Source organism: Macaca fascicularis, chromosome 18, assembly GCF_037993035.2.
Source record: "Macaca fascicularis isolate 582-1 chromosome 18, T2T-MFA8v1.1".
NCBI lineage: Eukaryota > Metazoa > Chordata > Mammalia > Primates > Cercopithecidae > Macaca > Macaca fascicularis.
In genome coordinates, this window is record NC_088392.1 from 21,957,435 (window position 1) to 21,974,492 (window position 17,058).

At 44.1% G+C, this 17,058-nt stretch overlaps 1 protein-coding gene across 1 annotated transcript in view; it reads right to left on the reverse strand.

The window, feature by feature from the left end:
• Window positions 1–13,267, reverse strand: part of LOC102125936 (O-acyltransferase like protein-like) — a 76,361-nt gene extending 63,094 nt beyond the window's left edge. The window contains exon 1 of the mRNA XM_005586562.4: window positions 13,089–13,267. Coding sequence (XP_005586619.3) covers window positions 13,089–13,239 — 151 coding nt within the window. The 5' untranslated portion in view covers window positions 13,240–13,267. The remainder of the gene's footprint in view (window positions 1–13,088) is intronic.
• Between the last annotated feature and the right edge of the window lie 3,791 nt (window positions 13,268–17,058).

The following is a 17,058-nucleotide window of genomic DNA, read 5'->3' on the forward strand; positions in this document are numbered from 1 at the left end:
TAATGGCGTCCCATCATCTAGAGTAGGGGTTGGCCAACTATAACCCTGCTTGTCTTTTAAGAAAAGTTTATTTTTAATAGGGCCATGCTCATTCATTTACATATTGTCAGAGCTGCTTTCCCACAAAATGGCAGGGTGAGTAGCTGTAAGAGAGACCGTCTCGCTGACAAAGCTGAAAATATTTACTATCAGGCCCTTTAGGGAAAAGCTTTGCAGACCTCTTAGCTACGGCTGTGATTCTCAGCTCTGGCGGGAATTCTGGTGGGCATTCGAATCACCTGAGACATTAAAAAAAAAAAAAAATACACCCAGGCTCCACCCCGACAAAGAATGACTTAATTGGTCAGGGGTGAGGCTTGAGCTTTAATTGTTTTTTCAAAATGTCCCAGGTGATTGTAATGAGCAGCCAGGCTTGCCTGCTCTGACTTTGAGGATTAATTCCAGACTCCTGAGTACGGTTTAAAAGGCCCTTCGTGACCTGACTTGCCCCTTTGGGCTCATCCTCCCAACCCACGCTCATTTCCTCTGCTCCAAGATACAGAACGCACACAGGCGGCGACACTGTCTTTAAGCGTGGAATGTTCCCCTTTCCATCTGCCTGGCAAATGTTGAATCATCCTTTAAGTCTACTGAAGGATGCTCTTCCCTAAGAGGCATTCCAGATTCTTGCTTACATGTCACACTAAAAGGTAGGTTGACATTGTGTACGTGTCTCCCACGGTGAGGGGAGGGAGGAGGCGCTATGTCTTCATGTATCTCTCAGAGCAGGAGCTCAATGAACATTTGCTGAATCAAATTAAACTTAAAAAAATTTAAGTTCGGCCGGGCGCGGTGGCTCAAGCCTGTAATCCCAGCACTTTGGGAGGCCGAGGTGGGCGGATCACAAGGTCAGGAGATCGAGACCACAGTGAAACCCCGTCTCTACTAAAAATACAAAAAATTAGCCGGGCGCGGTGGCGGGCGCCTGTAGTCCCAGCTACTCAGGAGGCTGAGGCAGGAGAATGGCGGGAACCCGGGAGGCGGAGCTTGCAGTGAGCCGAGATCGCGCCACTGCACTCCAGCCTGGGCAACAGCGTGAGACTCCGTCTCAAAAAAAAAAAAAATTTAAGTTCAAATGCCCAAAATCCAGCTCCACAGAGACATTTTGAAGTCTCTTTGTGTCAGAAAAACAAAACAATTAAACTGGATGCGTTTACTGTAACAGACTAATTTTTTTTTTTTTTTTTTTTGAGACAGAATCTTGCTGTCACCCAGGCTGGAGTGCAGTGGCACAATCTCGGCTCACTGCAACCTCTGCTTCCTGGGTTCAAGCGACTTTCGTGCTTCAGCCTCCCAAGTAGCTGGGCTTACAGACATGCACCACCACACCCGGTTAATTTTCGTATTTTTAGTAGAAATGAGGTTTCACCATGTTGGCCAGGCTGGTGTCAAACTACTGACCTCAGGCGATCCACCTGCCTCGGCCTCCCTAAGTGCTGGGATTACAGGCGTGAGCCACCACACCCAGCCTATAACAGACTAAATGATTTTCAAATCCTCTTTTCCATCAGGGAGTAGCCCCAACTCTGTAGCCTGAAGTGTAAGAAAGGGTCTGGAACCATAAGCCTTGAAGGAGACAGAAACAAAAGAGATGTCAAAACTGAGGCTGTCTCCCTCCTTAGGGAAACCCTGAAGGGCACATGAAGAATATCCCATTCTTCATTTGAGAAGGTTAAATTCTAGTTTTCTTTCCAGTTGGTATTGGCTTTCTAAGCTGATTGCATTTGCAGTTGTCTAGCTGAGCTCATATTTTGTGCCATGCAAATTTTCAGATTGCATTTGCTTCCTTTCTGAGTATGAATTCAAATGGACAAGTTGCTCTTTTCCAAACTAATCCTTAATTAGCTTCTGTCAAGAACCTAAGAGATGCCAGGGCACGGGCACCCTCCAAATCAAAATACATTGTGATTGTCATGGGAGGGAGAAATAGAATAAATGAATGATTAATCGCACCTGCTACTTCAAATCATATGGCAGTTGTTCCAAGTTTCATTTTCAAAAGATTAAAAACAACTTGTTTCAATTCTGTGCTAATTGGCAGGCAAATTTTCTTTCTCACTTGGTGGCAATGAAATGTGGATATTAAAATGCACAGCTGATTAATTTCTGGGTTTGAATAGAGGAAAAAGGAGACCTTGGTCTACAGTCTTAAGTTTTTAAATATGATGTGTTGACATCATGAAGTTGAAGGCAGTGGAAGCTTCTGGAATGCTAGGCCAGAAACAAATCCTGAAAGGAATTATGTCGTTCAAGCTTTTATTAAGCACCTACCAGATTGCTGTGTTACATTGGAGAGTTTTGAAAATAAGAATAGTCCTTGCCTTACAGTTGACGATACAGGGCATGCAGGTAAAATGCTAACTAGCAGGTGCCAGAGATTTCCTTGTGGTAAAAGAGCTGAATGTGCTCTCCATTTCACAGCCTAGTTCCCGAGACAGGCTCTTAGCAGACACCTCCTGGCAGTCCCCCTTGTGTCTGGTCGGCTATTAATCTTAGACCAAAAGAACAAGAATAGCATGTATATTAATTTCTTGTGGCTGGCCGGGCGCGGTGGCTCAAGCCTGTAATCCCAGCACTTTGGGAGGCCGAGACGGGTGGATCACGAGGTCAGGAGATCGAGACCATCCTGGCTAACACGGTGAAACCCCGTCTCTACTAAAAAATACAAAAAACTAGCCGGGCGAGGTGGCGGGCGCCTGTAGTCCCAGCTACTCGGGAGGCTGAGGCAGGAGAATGGCGGGAACCCGGGAGGCGGAGCTTGCAGTGAGCCGAGATCTGGTCACTGCACTCCAGCCTGGGCGACAGAGCAAGACTCCGTCTCAAAAAAAAAAAAAAAATTTCTTGTGGCTGCTGTAACAATTACCACAGATTTCATAGCTTAAAACTATAGAAAGTTATTTTCTCACAGTTCTGGAGGCCAGAAATCCAAAATAAATATGACTGGACTGAAACCAAGGTGTTAGCAAGGGCTGCACTCCTTGTGGAGGCTTCAGGGAATAATCTGTTCTTCCTCCAGCTGCCAGCCTCCCTTGGATTGTGGCCACAGCATTCCAAACTCTGCCTCTGCGGCCACATCGTCTCCGTGTGCATGTGTGGTGGATGCATATTTCCTCCTGTCTCCCCCTTTTTTTTTTTTTTTTCTTGAGATGAAGTCTCACTGTCACCCAGGCTGGAGTGCAGTGGCACGATCTCAGCTCACTCCAACTTCTACCTTTCAGTTTCAAGCAATTCTCCTGCCTCAGCCTCCCAAGTAGCTGGGATTACAAGCACCTGCCACCATGCCTGGCTAATTTTTGTATTTATAGTAAAGACGAGGTTTCACCACGTTGGCCAGACTGGTTTCGAACTCTTGACCTTCAGTGATCCACCTGCCTCAGCCTCCCAAAGTGTGGGATTACCAGCGTGAGCCACCATGCCCGGCCTGTCACTCTCTTCTAAGGATACATGGGGCTGCATTTAGGGCCCACCTGGATAATCCAGGACAACCCCCACATTTTAAGATCCTTAATTTAATCACTTCTGCAAGGACCCTGTTTCCATATAAGGTAATATTCCCAGGCTCCGGGAATTGGGATGTCTTTTGGGGGACCGTGTTTCAGTCTACTGCAGCATGGCTATTTGGCATCCAGTGAACCCAGAATTTCAGTGAAGCCCAGTTTCACCCTTTACCTTAACATTTGCTTCATTTCAGCATCTTTTCTGTCCCTTGCTCTGGCATCAGGAGAGGGTCTGGCCTTGAGTAAAATGCCCTTCAGACTAACAGCTGGGTGGGAAAAGAGGCAATATTCAGAGACTGAAAATCAAGATGACCAGATCTGCCCTGGTGACAGGGGACCCAGGCTCGGCCAGGGGCCTGTGATGGGTGCTAGTCCATTCAGTGTCTGCCTGCAGACCCCTGCCTCCGACAAGGCATCAGCTGTGGCCTTGGCTTCCAGGAGAGAAGATGAGGCACACGGACAAGAGACATGAAGTAAGCATTCCAGGAGGGAAACGTGGAATCCAAAGGCAGCAGGTGACCCGAGTAGGAAGCTCAGTACTCTGGCCAATAGGGTGGGCTCAGGACTTGGTATAGGAACCAGGGAAGAGGGACTTAAAGGGTTAAAGTCTCAGAGCCAAAGTAGCTGCTTGGGGAAATTTTCAAGAATGTGATGAGATTAGAGAAACAGGAAATGAAAAGCCCAGCAGGCTGCTTGGGATCCTGAGGCCTCCCTTCCTCCCTCATCATTCTGTCCCAGAGGAATCAAGTGCAGCAAAATGCAGCAATCACGTGAAACCTGGGGAGGAGCTGAGATCTGCTGAGGGAAGTTAAAATTCCACATCAGTAGCTTCCCCTGCAAGTTCTCTGCTGTAGACACACATGGGCTGGTTGCACTTTAAGAAAGTGCTCTGGGGCGAGGCACAGTGGCTCACACCTGTAATCCCAGCGTGTTGGGAAGCCAAGGCAGGCAGATCACCTGAGGTCAGGAGTTCAAGACCAGCCTGGCCAACACGGCAAAACCCATCTCTATCAGAAAAAAATACAAAAATGAGCCAGGTGTGTTGGTGTGCACCTGTAGTCTCAGCTTACTCGGGAGGCTGAGGCGGGAGAATCACTTGAACCGGTGAGGTAGAGGTTGCAGTGAGCTGAGATCGTGCAACTGCACTGTAGCCTGGTGACAGAGTGAGACTCCTCAAAAAAAAAAAAAAAAAAAAAAAAAAAGCTCTGCTACATCTCAAGGAAAATGAGTCCCTGGACCTACCCGAGGCACAGTGCTTTACTTTGTTTTTTTTTTTTTTCTCTCCATTCTGGATGATAAAGACATGCTTTTGATTCTAGAGTGCATTTGAGAGGTGTTAATTCGTAGTTCTTTGTATTAGTTTGCTAGTACTGTCTTGAGAATTTTCCACAAACTGGGTGGCTTAAAACAACAGAGATGTATTATCTCATAGTTCTAGGGACTAGAAATCTGAAATCAAGGGCTGAGCAGCATTGGTTCCCTTCAGAGGCTCCGAGGAAGAACCAGTTTCATGCTCTCCTAGCTTCTAGAGGTTGCCAGCAACCCTAGGCCGGGAGGCATCACCCCAATCTCTTCTCCATCCTTATGGAACGTTCTCCCTCTGTGTCTGTGTCCAAATTTCCCTTTTATAAGGACACCAATAATGGGATTAGGGCCTACCCTAATCTACTATTACCTCCCGTTACATATCTGCAAAGACCTTATTTCCAAGTAACTTAACATTCACAGGAACCAGGGGGTTACGGTTTTAACATATCTTTTGGGAAGACACGTTCAAGCTGTAACACTCACCAGGTGGGGATTAGTATCGATTACGCTGATATAAAAACCGTGTGGGACACTGGATTCATTCGCTAGGGCTGCCATAATGAAGTACCACAGACTGGGTGGCTTCAACAACAGGAATTCATTTCTGCCAGTTCTGGAGGCTGTATGCCTGAGATCAAGGCACTGGCAGGGTTGGCTGCTTCAGAGGCCTCTCTCCTTATCCTCTAGGAGACCGTCTTCTTGTGTCCCCATGTGGTCTTCCCTCCATGTATGTCTATGTCCCAAGCACCTTTTCTTATAAGGGCCACCAGTTATTGGTTGAGACAACCCCCACCCCAACTCATCTCATCTGGGCTTAATCATTTTTTATTTTTTATTTTTTATTTTTTTTTGAGATAGGGTCTTACTCTGTCACCCAGGCTGGAATACAGTGCCACAATCACAGCTCTCTGTAGCCTCGAACTCCCAGGCTCAGGTGATCCCCCCACCTTAGACTCCTGGGCAGCCGAGATTACAGGCATGTGCCACCATGCCCAGCTAAATTTTTGTATTTTTTGTAGAGATAGTTTAGCCCTGTTGCCCAGGCTGGTCTTGAACTCCTGGGCTCAAGCAATCCTCCCACCTCGGCCTCCCAAAGAGCTGGGATTACAGGTGTGAATCACCAAGTCTGGCCCAATTATCTCTTCAAAGACCCTGTCTCCAAATAGAATCCCATCCTGACATACTGGGACTTAAACATATGAATTTGAGGGAAACACAAGTCAGCCTATAACATACACAAATTACAAATAATGAAGCCTGTAGTATAATAATGACGTCCTTAGTATCAATTCCACGTATAATGAATTGATTCTCTCAGAATACTTTCATTGATTTTTACCCAACTCTTGTGTCCGTAGCCAATCTATGGTTTCAGTTGACTAAGTATCGTCCCACATGAATGTTGATATTTTCATTCACGTTAATGAGTAATACCGACGTGAAACAAGGAAGATGTATGTCAGAACTTATTTGTCCATGATGTGAGCAAATTTTTTGCTGAATTTTATGACAGTTGGAGTACTGAAGATACTTCCTTATCTTTTTGTGCTATTCATAATGTAATGGTTAGACATTACACACTTCTAATTTGCACTCAAGATTTTATCCATCAATTTCCTCAGTCTAGACAATAAAACAATAAATCAAGCCCTGACTTACAGCTATTGCTGACTTCCCTGATGAAGACAGGCCCCCGTGGCTGACTCCCAGCTCTCAAGGTGACGTCCTTGAACACGAACTTAGAAGGCCACGCACAGTAGCACAGCAGTGACTTCCACTATACAGACACGAGAGCTGTAAAGAGCTTTAAGAATACAGATAGATTTTTTTTTTCTTTTTTATTTTGACAGTCTCACTCTGTTGCCAGGCTGGAGTGCAGTGGTGCAATTTTGGCTGTTTGCAACCTCCGCCTCCCAGGTGCAAGCGATTCTCCTGCCTCAGCCTCCTGAGTAGTTGGGATTACAGGCACATGCCACCACACCCAGCTAACTTTTGTATTTTTAATACAGACAGGGTTTCACCATGTTGGCCAGGATAGTCTCAATCTCCTGACCTCGTGATCCACCCACCTCAGCCTCCCAAAGTGCTGGGATTACAGGCGTGAGCCACTGTACCCAGCCTGTACCCAGCACAACCGGCCAGCGTTAACATAAGACATAGATTTTTTTTTAATGTAGTAAAATAATTAGGAAGTGATGAGTTTTGAATATTTATTACTTTTGGGCTGGGCATGGTGGCTTACACCTGTAATCTCAGCACTTTGGGAGGCCAAGGTGGGCAGATCACCTGAGGTCAGGAGTTTGAGAACAGCCTGACCAACTTGGTGAAACCCCATCTCTACTAAAAATACAAACATTGGCCAGGTATGGCAGCGCACACCTGTAATCCCAGCTGCTCAGAAGGCTGAGGCAGGAGAATTGCTTGAACCCAGGAGGGGGAGGCTGCAGTGAGCCAAGATTGCCCCACTGTACTCCAGCCTGGGTGACAGAGTGACTCAGTCTCAAAAAAAAAAAAAAATCTATTACTTTCGTTCTTAATATAATTTAATTGTAAATTTGCGTGAGTTAGCCCCTAAAAATAATTATATTTAACAACCACCTTGACACTTAACAATTGGCACTCTCAAGCCAGCACAGACTGTCTGTAGCACACTACTGGGCTTAAGAGTCAGAAGTCCTTTATTTTAGGTTCTGGGTATATGTGCAGGTTTGTTATAGGTAAACTATGTGTCATGAGGGTTTGGTTGGAATCCTTTAAAGTTGCTGTAGATTTCCAGAATTGAGTACACAGCCTGGCCATTTACAGGTGAGGAACCTTGTTAAAGGCAGTGTGTGAAACAAGGTGATGTGGCTTGGGTGAGGCCACGCAGCTGGTGATTGGCCTAACCAGGAGGTGGTCCCAGGCCTTATTGCCAGCCTAGCACAATTTCCACTGCTTAGTATCCTGTCTCTAAACCTTGATTCGTTTACAAGAGAAGTACAATAAGGAAAGGAACAAAGTGCCTGTGGGAAGGTTCAGGGGGTCAGGCAGAGAGAGAAAGAGAAGGAGAAAAGAGACCAATTATCAACATAGAAGGACAGCCCAGACAGGGACCAACCCTGAATTGTAATAGAAATAGACAAGTATGAAGAAAGAGGAAGGCAGCTCATTCCATGGTGGTTAATGTAAACCAAAAATACGATTCTAAGACCCCCAACCATCTGAATGCACCCTTCCTTTCAGCCAAAGGCATTCCAAAGTTAACCTGAAAAACTAGTTCAGGCCACAATGGGAAGGGAGGGGGGACATCCCTCATTATACCCTCCTCCCTGTCAGAATTCAGGCACAACTGGCCAGTGTTAACATAAGACTGATAGAGGAGACTTAAGTCTGATAAGAGACATTGACAATCTATTGTCTCTGAAGCTTGTTACCTGGAGGCTTCATCTGCATAATAACCTAGGTCTCCATAATCCCTTATCTTAACCCATACACTTCCTTCTATGGATTCCAGGTCTTTAGATAAACTCTTTCAACCAATTGCCAATAGGAAGAGCTTTGAATCCACCTATGACCTAGAAGCCACCCCACCCCCTTCCAGTTGTCCTGCCTTTTCAGACCAAACCAATACACATCTTACATGTGTTGACTGATGTCTCATATCTCCCTGAAATGTACCAACCTGCAGTCTGACCACCTGGGCATATGTTCTCAGGATCTCCTGGGACTGTGTCACAGGACATCAGTCACTCATTTTGGCTTAGAATAAATCCCTTCAAGTATTTTACAGAGTTTGACTCTTTGTAGACATCAAGGAGAAAGAACATTTAAAATAATCAGGAGAGAGGATACCAGTGATCTTTTGGGATGTGGTTTTTGTTGTGTTTTGTTTTTGAGATGCAGTTTCGCTCTTGTCACCCAGGTTGGAGTGCAATGGAGTGATCTCAGCTCACTGCAACCTCTGCCTCCTGGGTTCAAGCAACTCTCCTGCTTCAGCCTCCCAAGTAGCCAGGATTACAGGTGCCCACCACCATGCCTGGCTAATTTTTGTATTTTTAGTAAAGATGGGGCTTCACGATGTTGGCCAGTTTGCTCTTGAACTCCTGACCTCAGGTGATCTGCCTGCCTGGGCCTCTCAAAGTACTGGGATTACAGGCATGAGCCACTGTGCCTGGCCTGGATATGGTTTTTGTACGTGATAAGAGGTTGAATGTAGGACTTCTGAGGTTTACGGAGTTTAAAACAACAGCAACAAAACCAGAAGCAGACCAGAAAGCTCGCTGAGGACTGTAGCAGTAAAAAGGGACATAAAATAAAACCCCAAGATCCAGGAGGGTGGCAAAACCAAAGCATACGAAAGTATTTGGTGGATTTTATTTCTGTAAGGATGGTGGACATGAGAATGTTAGAAAGCAAATGGAAAAAGATGGTGGAAAGTTTGAAACGGAGCCTCCTTTTAGAGTTAGATTACTACAGTGTTTCCTACCATGGCTGCCCCCTTTAATCTATCTTACCCACTGCTGGATTAAGTGTCTCTAAATATCAGTCTCTCTCCTGTTCTAGAACAGCCATGACTCAAGGACTCTCTCTCCACCTTATTCCGCCGGCCCTGGCCCATTATCCAAGCTCCTATACAGCCCATGCCTGCCACAATCTTCGTGTTTAGGGATTGGAGGTGGCATTTAAAAATGCCATCACGCAGCTGGGCATGGTGGCTTATGCCTGTAATCCTAGCACTTCAGGAGGCCGAGGTGGGCAGATCTCTTAAGGTCAGGAGTTCGAGATCAGACTGTCCAACATGGCGAAACCCCGTTTCTACTAAAAATGCAAAAATTAGCCGGGTGTGGTGGCGCATGCCTGTAATCCCAGCTACTTGGGAGGTTGAGGCAGGAGAATCACTTGAATCCGGGAGGCAGAGGTGCAGAGATAACGCCATTGCACTCTAACCTGGGTGACAAGAGTGAAACTCTGTCTCAAAAAAAAAAAAAAAAAAAAGCTATTATGCAATATTTAATACATTAAAAAGTCATAAACAATAAAACAAGTGCCTATGTTCCCACCACCCAGCTTAAAAAATAAAACTTGACCAATCATTTGAAATGTGTGTTCCTAATTGCATCCCCACCAAGGCTAGCCCTGGACTGAATTTGGAGGTTATCATTCTCATGCATTTCTGAATATTTGTACTACATATGCAGAACCACATAGAGCAAGACAGCACCTTAAATTGCATTTGTTTAAACTTACATATGTATATAACTTCCTACAGCTTGTTTTTTTCTTCTTGATGTTATTTCCATGTGATCCATATGTGTAGCTCTGCTTCACTCTTTTTGCTGCTGGGTTTTATTTTGTTTTTCTTGTTTCTCTTGTGGCTTATTTTATTTTATTTTATTGAGACAGAGTCTTGCTGTGTCACCCAGGCTGGAGTGCAGTGGAGCAATCTTGGCTCTCTGCAACCTCCGCCTCCCATGCTCAAGCAATCCTCCTACCTCAGCCTCCTGAGCAGCTGGGACTACAGGCATGTGCCACCACACCAGACTAACGTCTTAATTTTTAGTAGAGACGGGTTTCACCATGTTGGCCATGCTAGTCTTAAACTCCTGAGCTCAAGCAATCCACTTGCCTCAGCCTCCCAAAGTGCTGGGGTTACAGGCGTGAGCCACTGTGCCCGGCCCTGTTATTGCTTATTTTATTCAACGATTAAAAGTGCAGACTCAGGAATTGGACGATGTGAGCTCAAATCTTATTTCTACCACTGCAGGCAGGATACTTTGCATTTCTGTGGCTCCATTTCCTCTTTTATAAAAGAGATGATACTAACACTGTCCTCCCCCGCATAGTGGCTGCTAGAACTAAATGGCACCGCTCCCGCCCAAGCCTCGGAATGATGCCTACTGTATTAAAGTACTCACTCACCAGTGCCTCTTATTCTTTTTCCATCCACATGACTGCCAGGAAAACCAAACTGAGAACTAAGGTCAGAACGACATGCTGTGCTCAAAAATCTCAGGCAAAATGTCAGAGCAACAATGCCAAGTATTTTCTGGTACATTAGAATGAAAATCAGTTTAAAAAACTACCAAGTATTCATCTGTTACAATAAATTAAGTCATCTATCCACTTAGGTAAATCATTCAATTCTTTCCCGAACCATTTATCTTGGAAAAATCTTTTTACCTTAAAAGATTTTCAATTTTCAGGCTCCTACAGATGGAACATGGTCAGTGCATGACTAGAGCAACTTACAAGGCAAATAGAGCGTTAACATGGCTGTGACTAATGATGACAATATGTGCCACCACCTCATCACCAGGAATCTGAGCCAGCCACGGCACCTTCTGGATTTTCTTGGCCGGCTTATTTGGCCCCAGTTTGTCAGAATGTTCCCTACAACATCACTAAGTGTTGGAGCAAAACACAATTTCAAAATGGGGCTTGAAGAAGATGGCTAGTAAATCAATTGGATTTGTATTCTCTTGCTATTTCATTAAGTATCCGGACATCTAATCCCGTGTAGAATGGCAACTGCTTCAAATTATGTTTTTTGGTTTGTTGTTTTTTGTTTTTTTGAGATGAAGCCTCACTCTTGTCTCCCAGGCAGGAGTGCAGTGGCACGATCTTGGCTCACTGCAACCTCCACCCCCCAGGTTCAAGCGATTCTCATTACTCAACCTCCCAAGTAGCTGGGATTATAGGCACCCACGACAATGCAGGGCTGATATTTGTATTTTTAGTAGAGATGGGGTTTCACTATGTTGGCCAGGCTGGTCCTGAACTCCTTACCTCGGCCTCGCAAAGTGCTGGGATTACAGGTGTGAGCCACCGCGCCCGGCCTTATGTGCTATTTTGAATTACAAAATATCAGATGAAAGCTTTTGATTACCTTTACGATGGATATTATGCTACTAAGCATTTTTCAATACAAAGTACATTAGTCGTGCATTCAAAATGTGAATGTAAATTGCTATGTTCGTTTGTCTGGCTTTGGGAAAAGCAAGTTTTTACGTTTTTCCTTGTTAGTGGTTCCCATCAGCATCAACTATGAATCATTCTTCTGAAAAAGAGGTTACCCCAGTGACAACACATCTGATTTTTTGTCACTTTCCGGCAGGAAAGTGTGTGTCTCTTTAGTTGTGGGAATAATTTTGGGAAACTAATAACAAACTTCTAACCATCCGAAGTCCATCTCTATCACATGCCAAGAAGTGTGGCTGCAGTCTCACTCCATCTAGCGTGAGCCCGCACATTTACTAACACACTCCTTAGCATGTATTATCAAGCACAGAATGGGCAAGACTTTTCCCCCCGAATAAGGAAGCAACTCATTACCAAAAGCAAACTAAATGTCTAAAAAAAGAAGCCCTCCAGGCGCAGTGGCTCATGCTTGTAATCCCAGCACTTTGGGAGGCCGAGGCGGGTGGATCACGAGGTCAGGAGTTCGAGACCAGCCTGACCAACATGGTGAAACCCCGTCTCTACTAAAAATACAAAAATTAGGCATGGTGGCAGGTGCCTATAATCCCAGCTACTCAGGAGGCTGAGGCAGGAAAATCACTTGAACCCAGAAGGCAGAGGTTACAGTGAGCCAAGATCACACCATTGTATTCCAGCCTGGGTGACAGAGTGAGACTCCATCTCAAAAAAAAAAACCAAGATATCTCATATAACAATATGAAATGTTGCCCATATTGATGACATCAATGATGTTAATAATAAGCATCATACAGTGTATAAACTATTCTCATCTTTCTTTTTTGAGAAGACTCGCTCTGTTGCCCAGGCTGACATGATCTCTGCTCACTGCAACCTCTGCCTTCTAGGTTCAAGTGATTCTCCTGCTTCAGCCTCCCAAGTACCTGGGATTACAGGTGTGTACCACCACACCTGGCTAATTTTTGTGTTTGTAGTAGAGATGGGGTTTTACCATGTTTGCTAGGCAGGTCTCGAACTTCTGACCTCAAGTGATCCACCCACCTTGGCCTCCGAAAGTGCTGGGATACAGATGTGAGCCCCCATGCCTGGCCTTTCATCTTAAGAGGTTGGTCTTCATGAGATTCTTCTGACTAGACTGATCGTAGAGCCTCCTACATTAAAAATTCCTCTTCCCTTTTTGATTCCTGGCAAAATGCAAATTAAGGCTCATCTTCTCTTTCCTTTCTGGTTCTGTGTCTTCAATTCTCAAGAGTTTGTCTAGAATGCTCCCAGCACAAACCTCCACTGCCCTGTGTTCACCTCCGCAATGGGCCAGGGAAACCTACTTACTTCTTAGAGCGTATTCTTTGGGCTTCACTGAATTCAGATCAGAAAGGAATTCATCAGTATCTTGCATGCACTTCAGAGAAATGTTTCTTGCAGGAAAAACAAAAGGAAATTGAAAAGACAGCAGGCAAAATAGTAGAGTCAGGCCCATCATTGTCTCCTAACCTGTTAGGATAAGCCTCACATCTTGGGTAAACAGCCTTATATTTATGAAACACTGGCGTATGATATGTTGCGGGTAAATGGGACATGCTCGCTCTTTAATAGGCAGAGAGACAAGCTGCGTCTCCCAGCCACCTGCAAAGCAGCCAAGATGAACAAACCATGGAAACCAATTTATATACAACTTGTTATTGTTGAGTAACACAGCACTGTGGATGTGGGGGCCGCTGACCACCTGGCTTCCTTTGGTTATGCAGATTAACATTTCCAGTTAACATGGATAATGCTGGATTTTCTCTGGTTAGATGGCCTGGTGTACATCTCTGGGTTTCAAAATTCTAGTGACTATGTTAAGTGGCAATATTTGGCTTTTGTCCAAGAAGGATGATGAACTTGTAAAACGTTTGGATGAATGATAAGCAAAGAAGGGCTTCTCCATGATGGTCTGCACAGGGTACGCATCTGCTAAAGCATGTGCTGGACTTTGAGAGCGGTATCAGCGTGGGAGTGTTGAACTGCCCCGTGGGAAGGAAGTTGTTGCAGCAGGACAAATATGCACACACATCCACACGTGGGAGTTTGGAAAACACATCCTGAGAAGTCAGATGCTGACAAAGGACCTTGGGAATGGTACGCAACTACTTTAAGGAAACATAAAACGTGTCGATCTGGATTTCTCACGGCGTAAATATTCTTTTTCCAGAAAGACTTGCTTTAAATAGTAACTTCCATATATCTCCATTTAAAATGGCAAACAATTTCTGTAGATCTTGTTTACACTGCTGGAACACATCTGCACTTGTGGGTGGCCGTGACTTAGTTGTACTTCCTGCTGCCATTTGGCTTCAGAGCACCTTCTAGCATCCCGGACCACCCCTTTCTACGCACACACCCCGCCGACTCTGACTTCGGTTCCTTTGTTCATGCCCTGCCCTCTGTCTGGAGTGACCTTCTCCTGCTGGGCATCCTCATCTATTCCCACTTCTTCTAAGTGGGTGTTGGCTCTTCCAGGAAGCCCTTCTGGGCTTCCCCTCTGAGAGTAGGCTATGAGAATAGCCTGTTCTCTCTGCTGCCTAATTGCTTTGCACATTCCCTTTACCTTCTCACTTTGAAGGTATCTATTTCTGCCTCCTTTTTTCTTTTAGACTGGAAGCTCCAGGAGGGCAGGCACTGTGCTCTTTTTATCATCCTGGGATGTTCTCAGGCCTTCTGGGTAGTGATTAAGAGCCAAAGCTGTTCCTTACTGGCTGTGTGACCTAGAGCAATTGTGCTGTCTCATTTGATCTTATCTTGAAAATGAAGATACTAATAGTTTCTACACCTTGGAATTATGAAATTTAATATAAAGTATTAAAAGAAGGCCAAGTGTGGTGGCTCATTCCTGCCATCCCAGCACTTTGGGAGGCCAAGGCAGGAGGACTGCGTGAGCCCAGGAGTTACAGGTTACAGTGAGCTATGATTACACAACTGCACTCCAGCCTACGCATCAGAGCGAGATTCTATGTCTTAAAAAAAAAAAAAAAAAAATGTTAAAAGTACTGAAAGAGTCTGGGTGTAGTGGCTCATGTTTATAATCCCAGCACTTTGGGAGGCTGAGCAGGAGGCTCACTTGAGCCCAGGAGGTCAACCAGCCTGGACAACATGGTGAGACCCGTCTCTACCAAAAATTTACAAAATTAGCCAAGCAGAGTAGCACACACCTGTAGTCCCAGATATCTGGCAGTCTGAGGTGGGATGTTTGCCTGCGGCCAGGAGGTCGAGGATGCAGTGAGCTGAGTTTGTGCTATGGCACACCAGCTTGGACAACAGAGCAAGACCCTGTCTCAAAAAAAACCAAAAAGTATTGAAAGAGTTACTGGCCTATTATAAATAGTCAAGAAATACTATTTATTGTCCTTATATTCTAAATGCCCACTACATACCTGGCAGATAATATACCAGATATCCTGATAATATATCTACAAGGGGACATTAGAGTATCTGACCTTTTGTAGACTCTTAATAAACAGTAGGTACTGTGGCAGTTTAGGATTTTTTTATTGGCTTGAAAAAAACATTCAGGCACACAAGCCGAAATAGTTAACACACTATCAGGTAAATAATTCCCTGAAAAAAAAAAAAAAACAACATAATTTAGATCCAAGTTACAAAGGGGGGCAGCTTTAAAACACAGAATTTTCTAGTAGTCAAAACTACTCGAAGTTGAACTGGGGCTCTTTCAAATGACATCACAGTCTCCAGCCTTGGAAGAGCTCAGCTATTGGTTGACCATGAATGAAGGCATTAGAGAGATTCAAGCCTCAGATGGTCCCTGTACAAATTACCTCTTAGGTCTCCTCCAACTTTGAAATCCTCTGCATCTACCTTCAAAAGTATTTTTGGCTGGGCACAGTGGCTCACGCCTCTATTCCCAGCACTCTGGGAGGCCGAAGCAGGCAGATTTCTTTGAGCTCAGGAGTTCAAGACCAGCCTGGGCAACATGGCAAAACCCCATCTGTACAAAAACAATACAAAAAGGAATTTTTTTTTTTTTTTTTTACCATTAATGTGTTATTATTAAACACCTCTGAAAGTGTTGTCTAATTGAAGTAGACACTGAAATTTGATGCAAAAATGAAAGCATCCAACTTGGAATATATAGATACATCAACAACTTGTAGGAAAAAGGAAACCAAATTTGGTGCCAGAAACCAGGGTTTAAGTCCTGGCTCTTACAGAAGCAGGTTCAGTTTCCCTATCTGTAAAATTGTGAACTCAGCCCAGTTCACACAGTTGTATTATAGCATGAACCTAAAGCTCATGATACAAAAACATTTATAGAATCCCGAGTCCTAAATAAATGTTTGTTAGCATTAGAGCTCTCACTGCCAAGTTGCTTTTTGGGTTTTGTTTTGCTTAATCATATTTCTACCTTAGGAAAAGGTGAGGGAGGGGATTGAAAAAACTAGAGGTTTAGATAATTTGAATACAGTCAGTCCTTTGTATCTGCTGGTTTCAAATCCATAGATTGAAAGAAAATATTCAGAGGGGTAAAAAACAACTTTTAAAAATACAAATAAAAAGACAATATAGTGTAACAACTACTTACATCATATTAGGTATTGTATGTACTGTAGAGATGATTTAAAGTATAGGGGAGAATGTGTGTAGATTATATGCAAATATGAGACAATTTTATATCCGGGAGTATCAGTGGGTTTTGATATTCACAGGAAGTGGTTCTGGAACTTTTCCACTGCCAATACCAAGGGAAGTCTGTATGAATGATTAAACAGAAAAATCTCTGAAACTTGGATTTATTCCCGGGTTAGTTGCTGGTGTCATGTAGTCACTGAAAGAATGACATTGCTTTTAGAATTCAGCATTAAATACTTCATCTTTTTTCAAGTGGGGAAGAAATACAACGAGCAGAACCCACCTCTACATGTTAATCATTAGTAATAAAAACCACTTACGATGGTTTAAAAATACTACCTAAATACAAAGGAAAAAGAGGATCTTACTTCTGGTTAATTAATAGCTCAAGATCCTTCTTTTGTCCCAACCCCTAAGACAAAAAAAATTATGACTAATCAAGGCTCAAGGAGGCTCAGTCATTTTACAAAAATATTTTAGGTACCTGTTTTGTTTTTTGTTTTTTTGTAAGCAGTTTGCTGGGCATAAAAATAGGACATGAAAATAAATAATGCCTTCGTTTCCTGAAAGCGGGCCTCTAACGTTTCCGGAAGCAGCCGCAATCAACTGGCTGGTGCTATTATTTATGACACGGTCATGTTATTCAAGTAACTATTGAAAAGGAAAGGGCATTCGG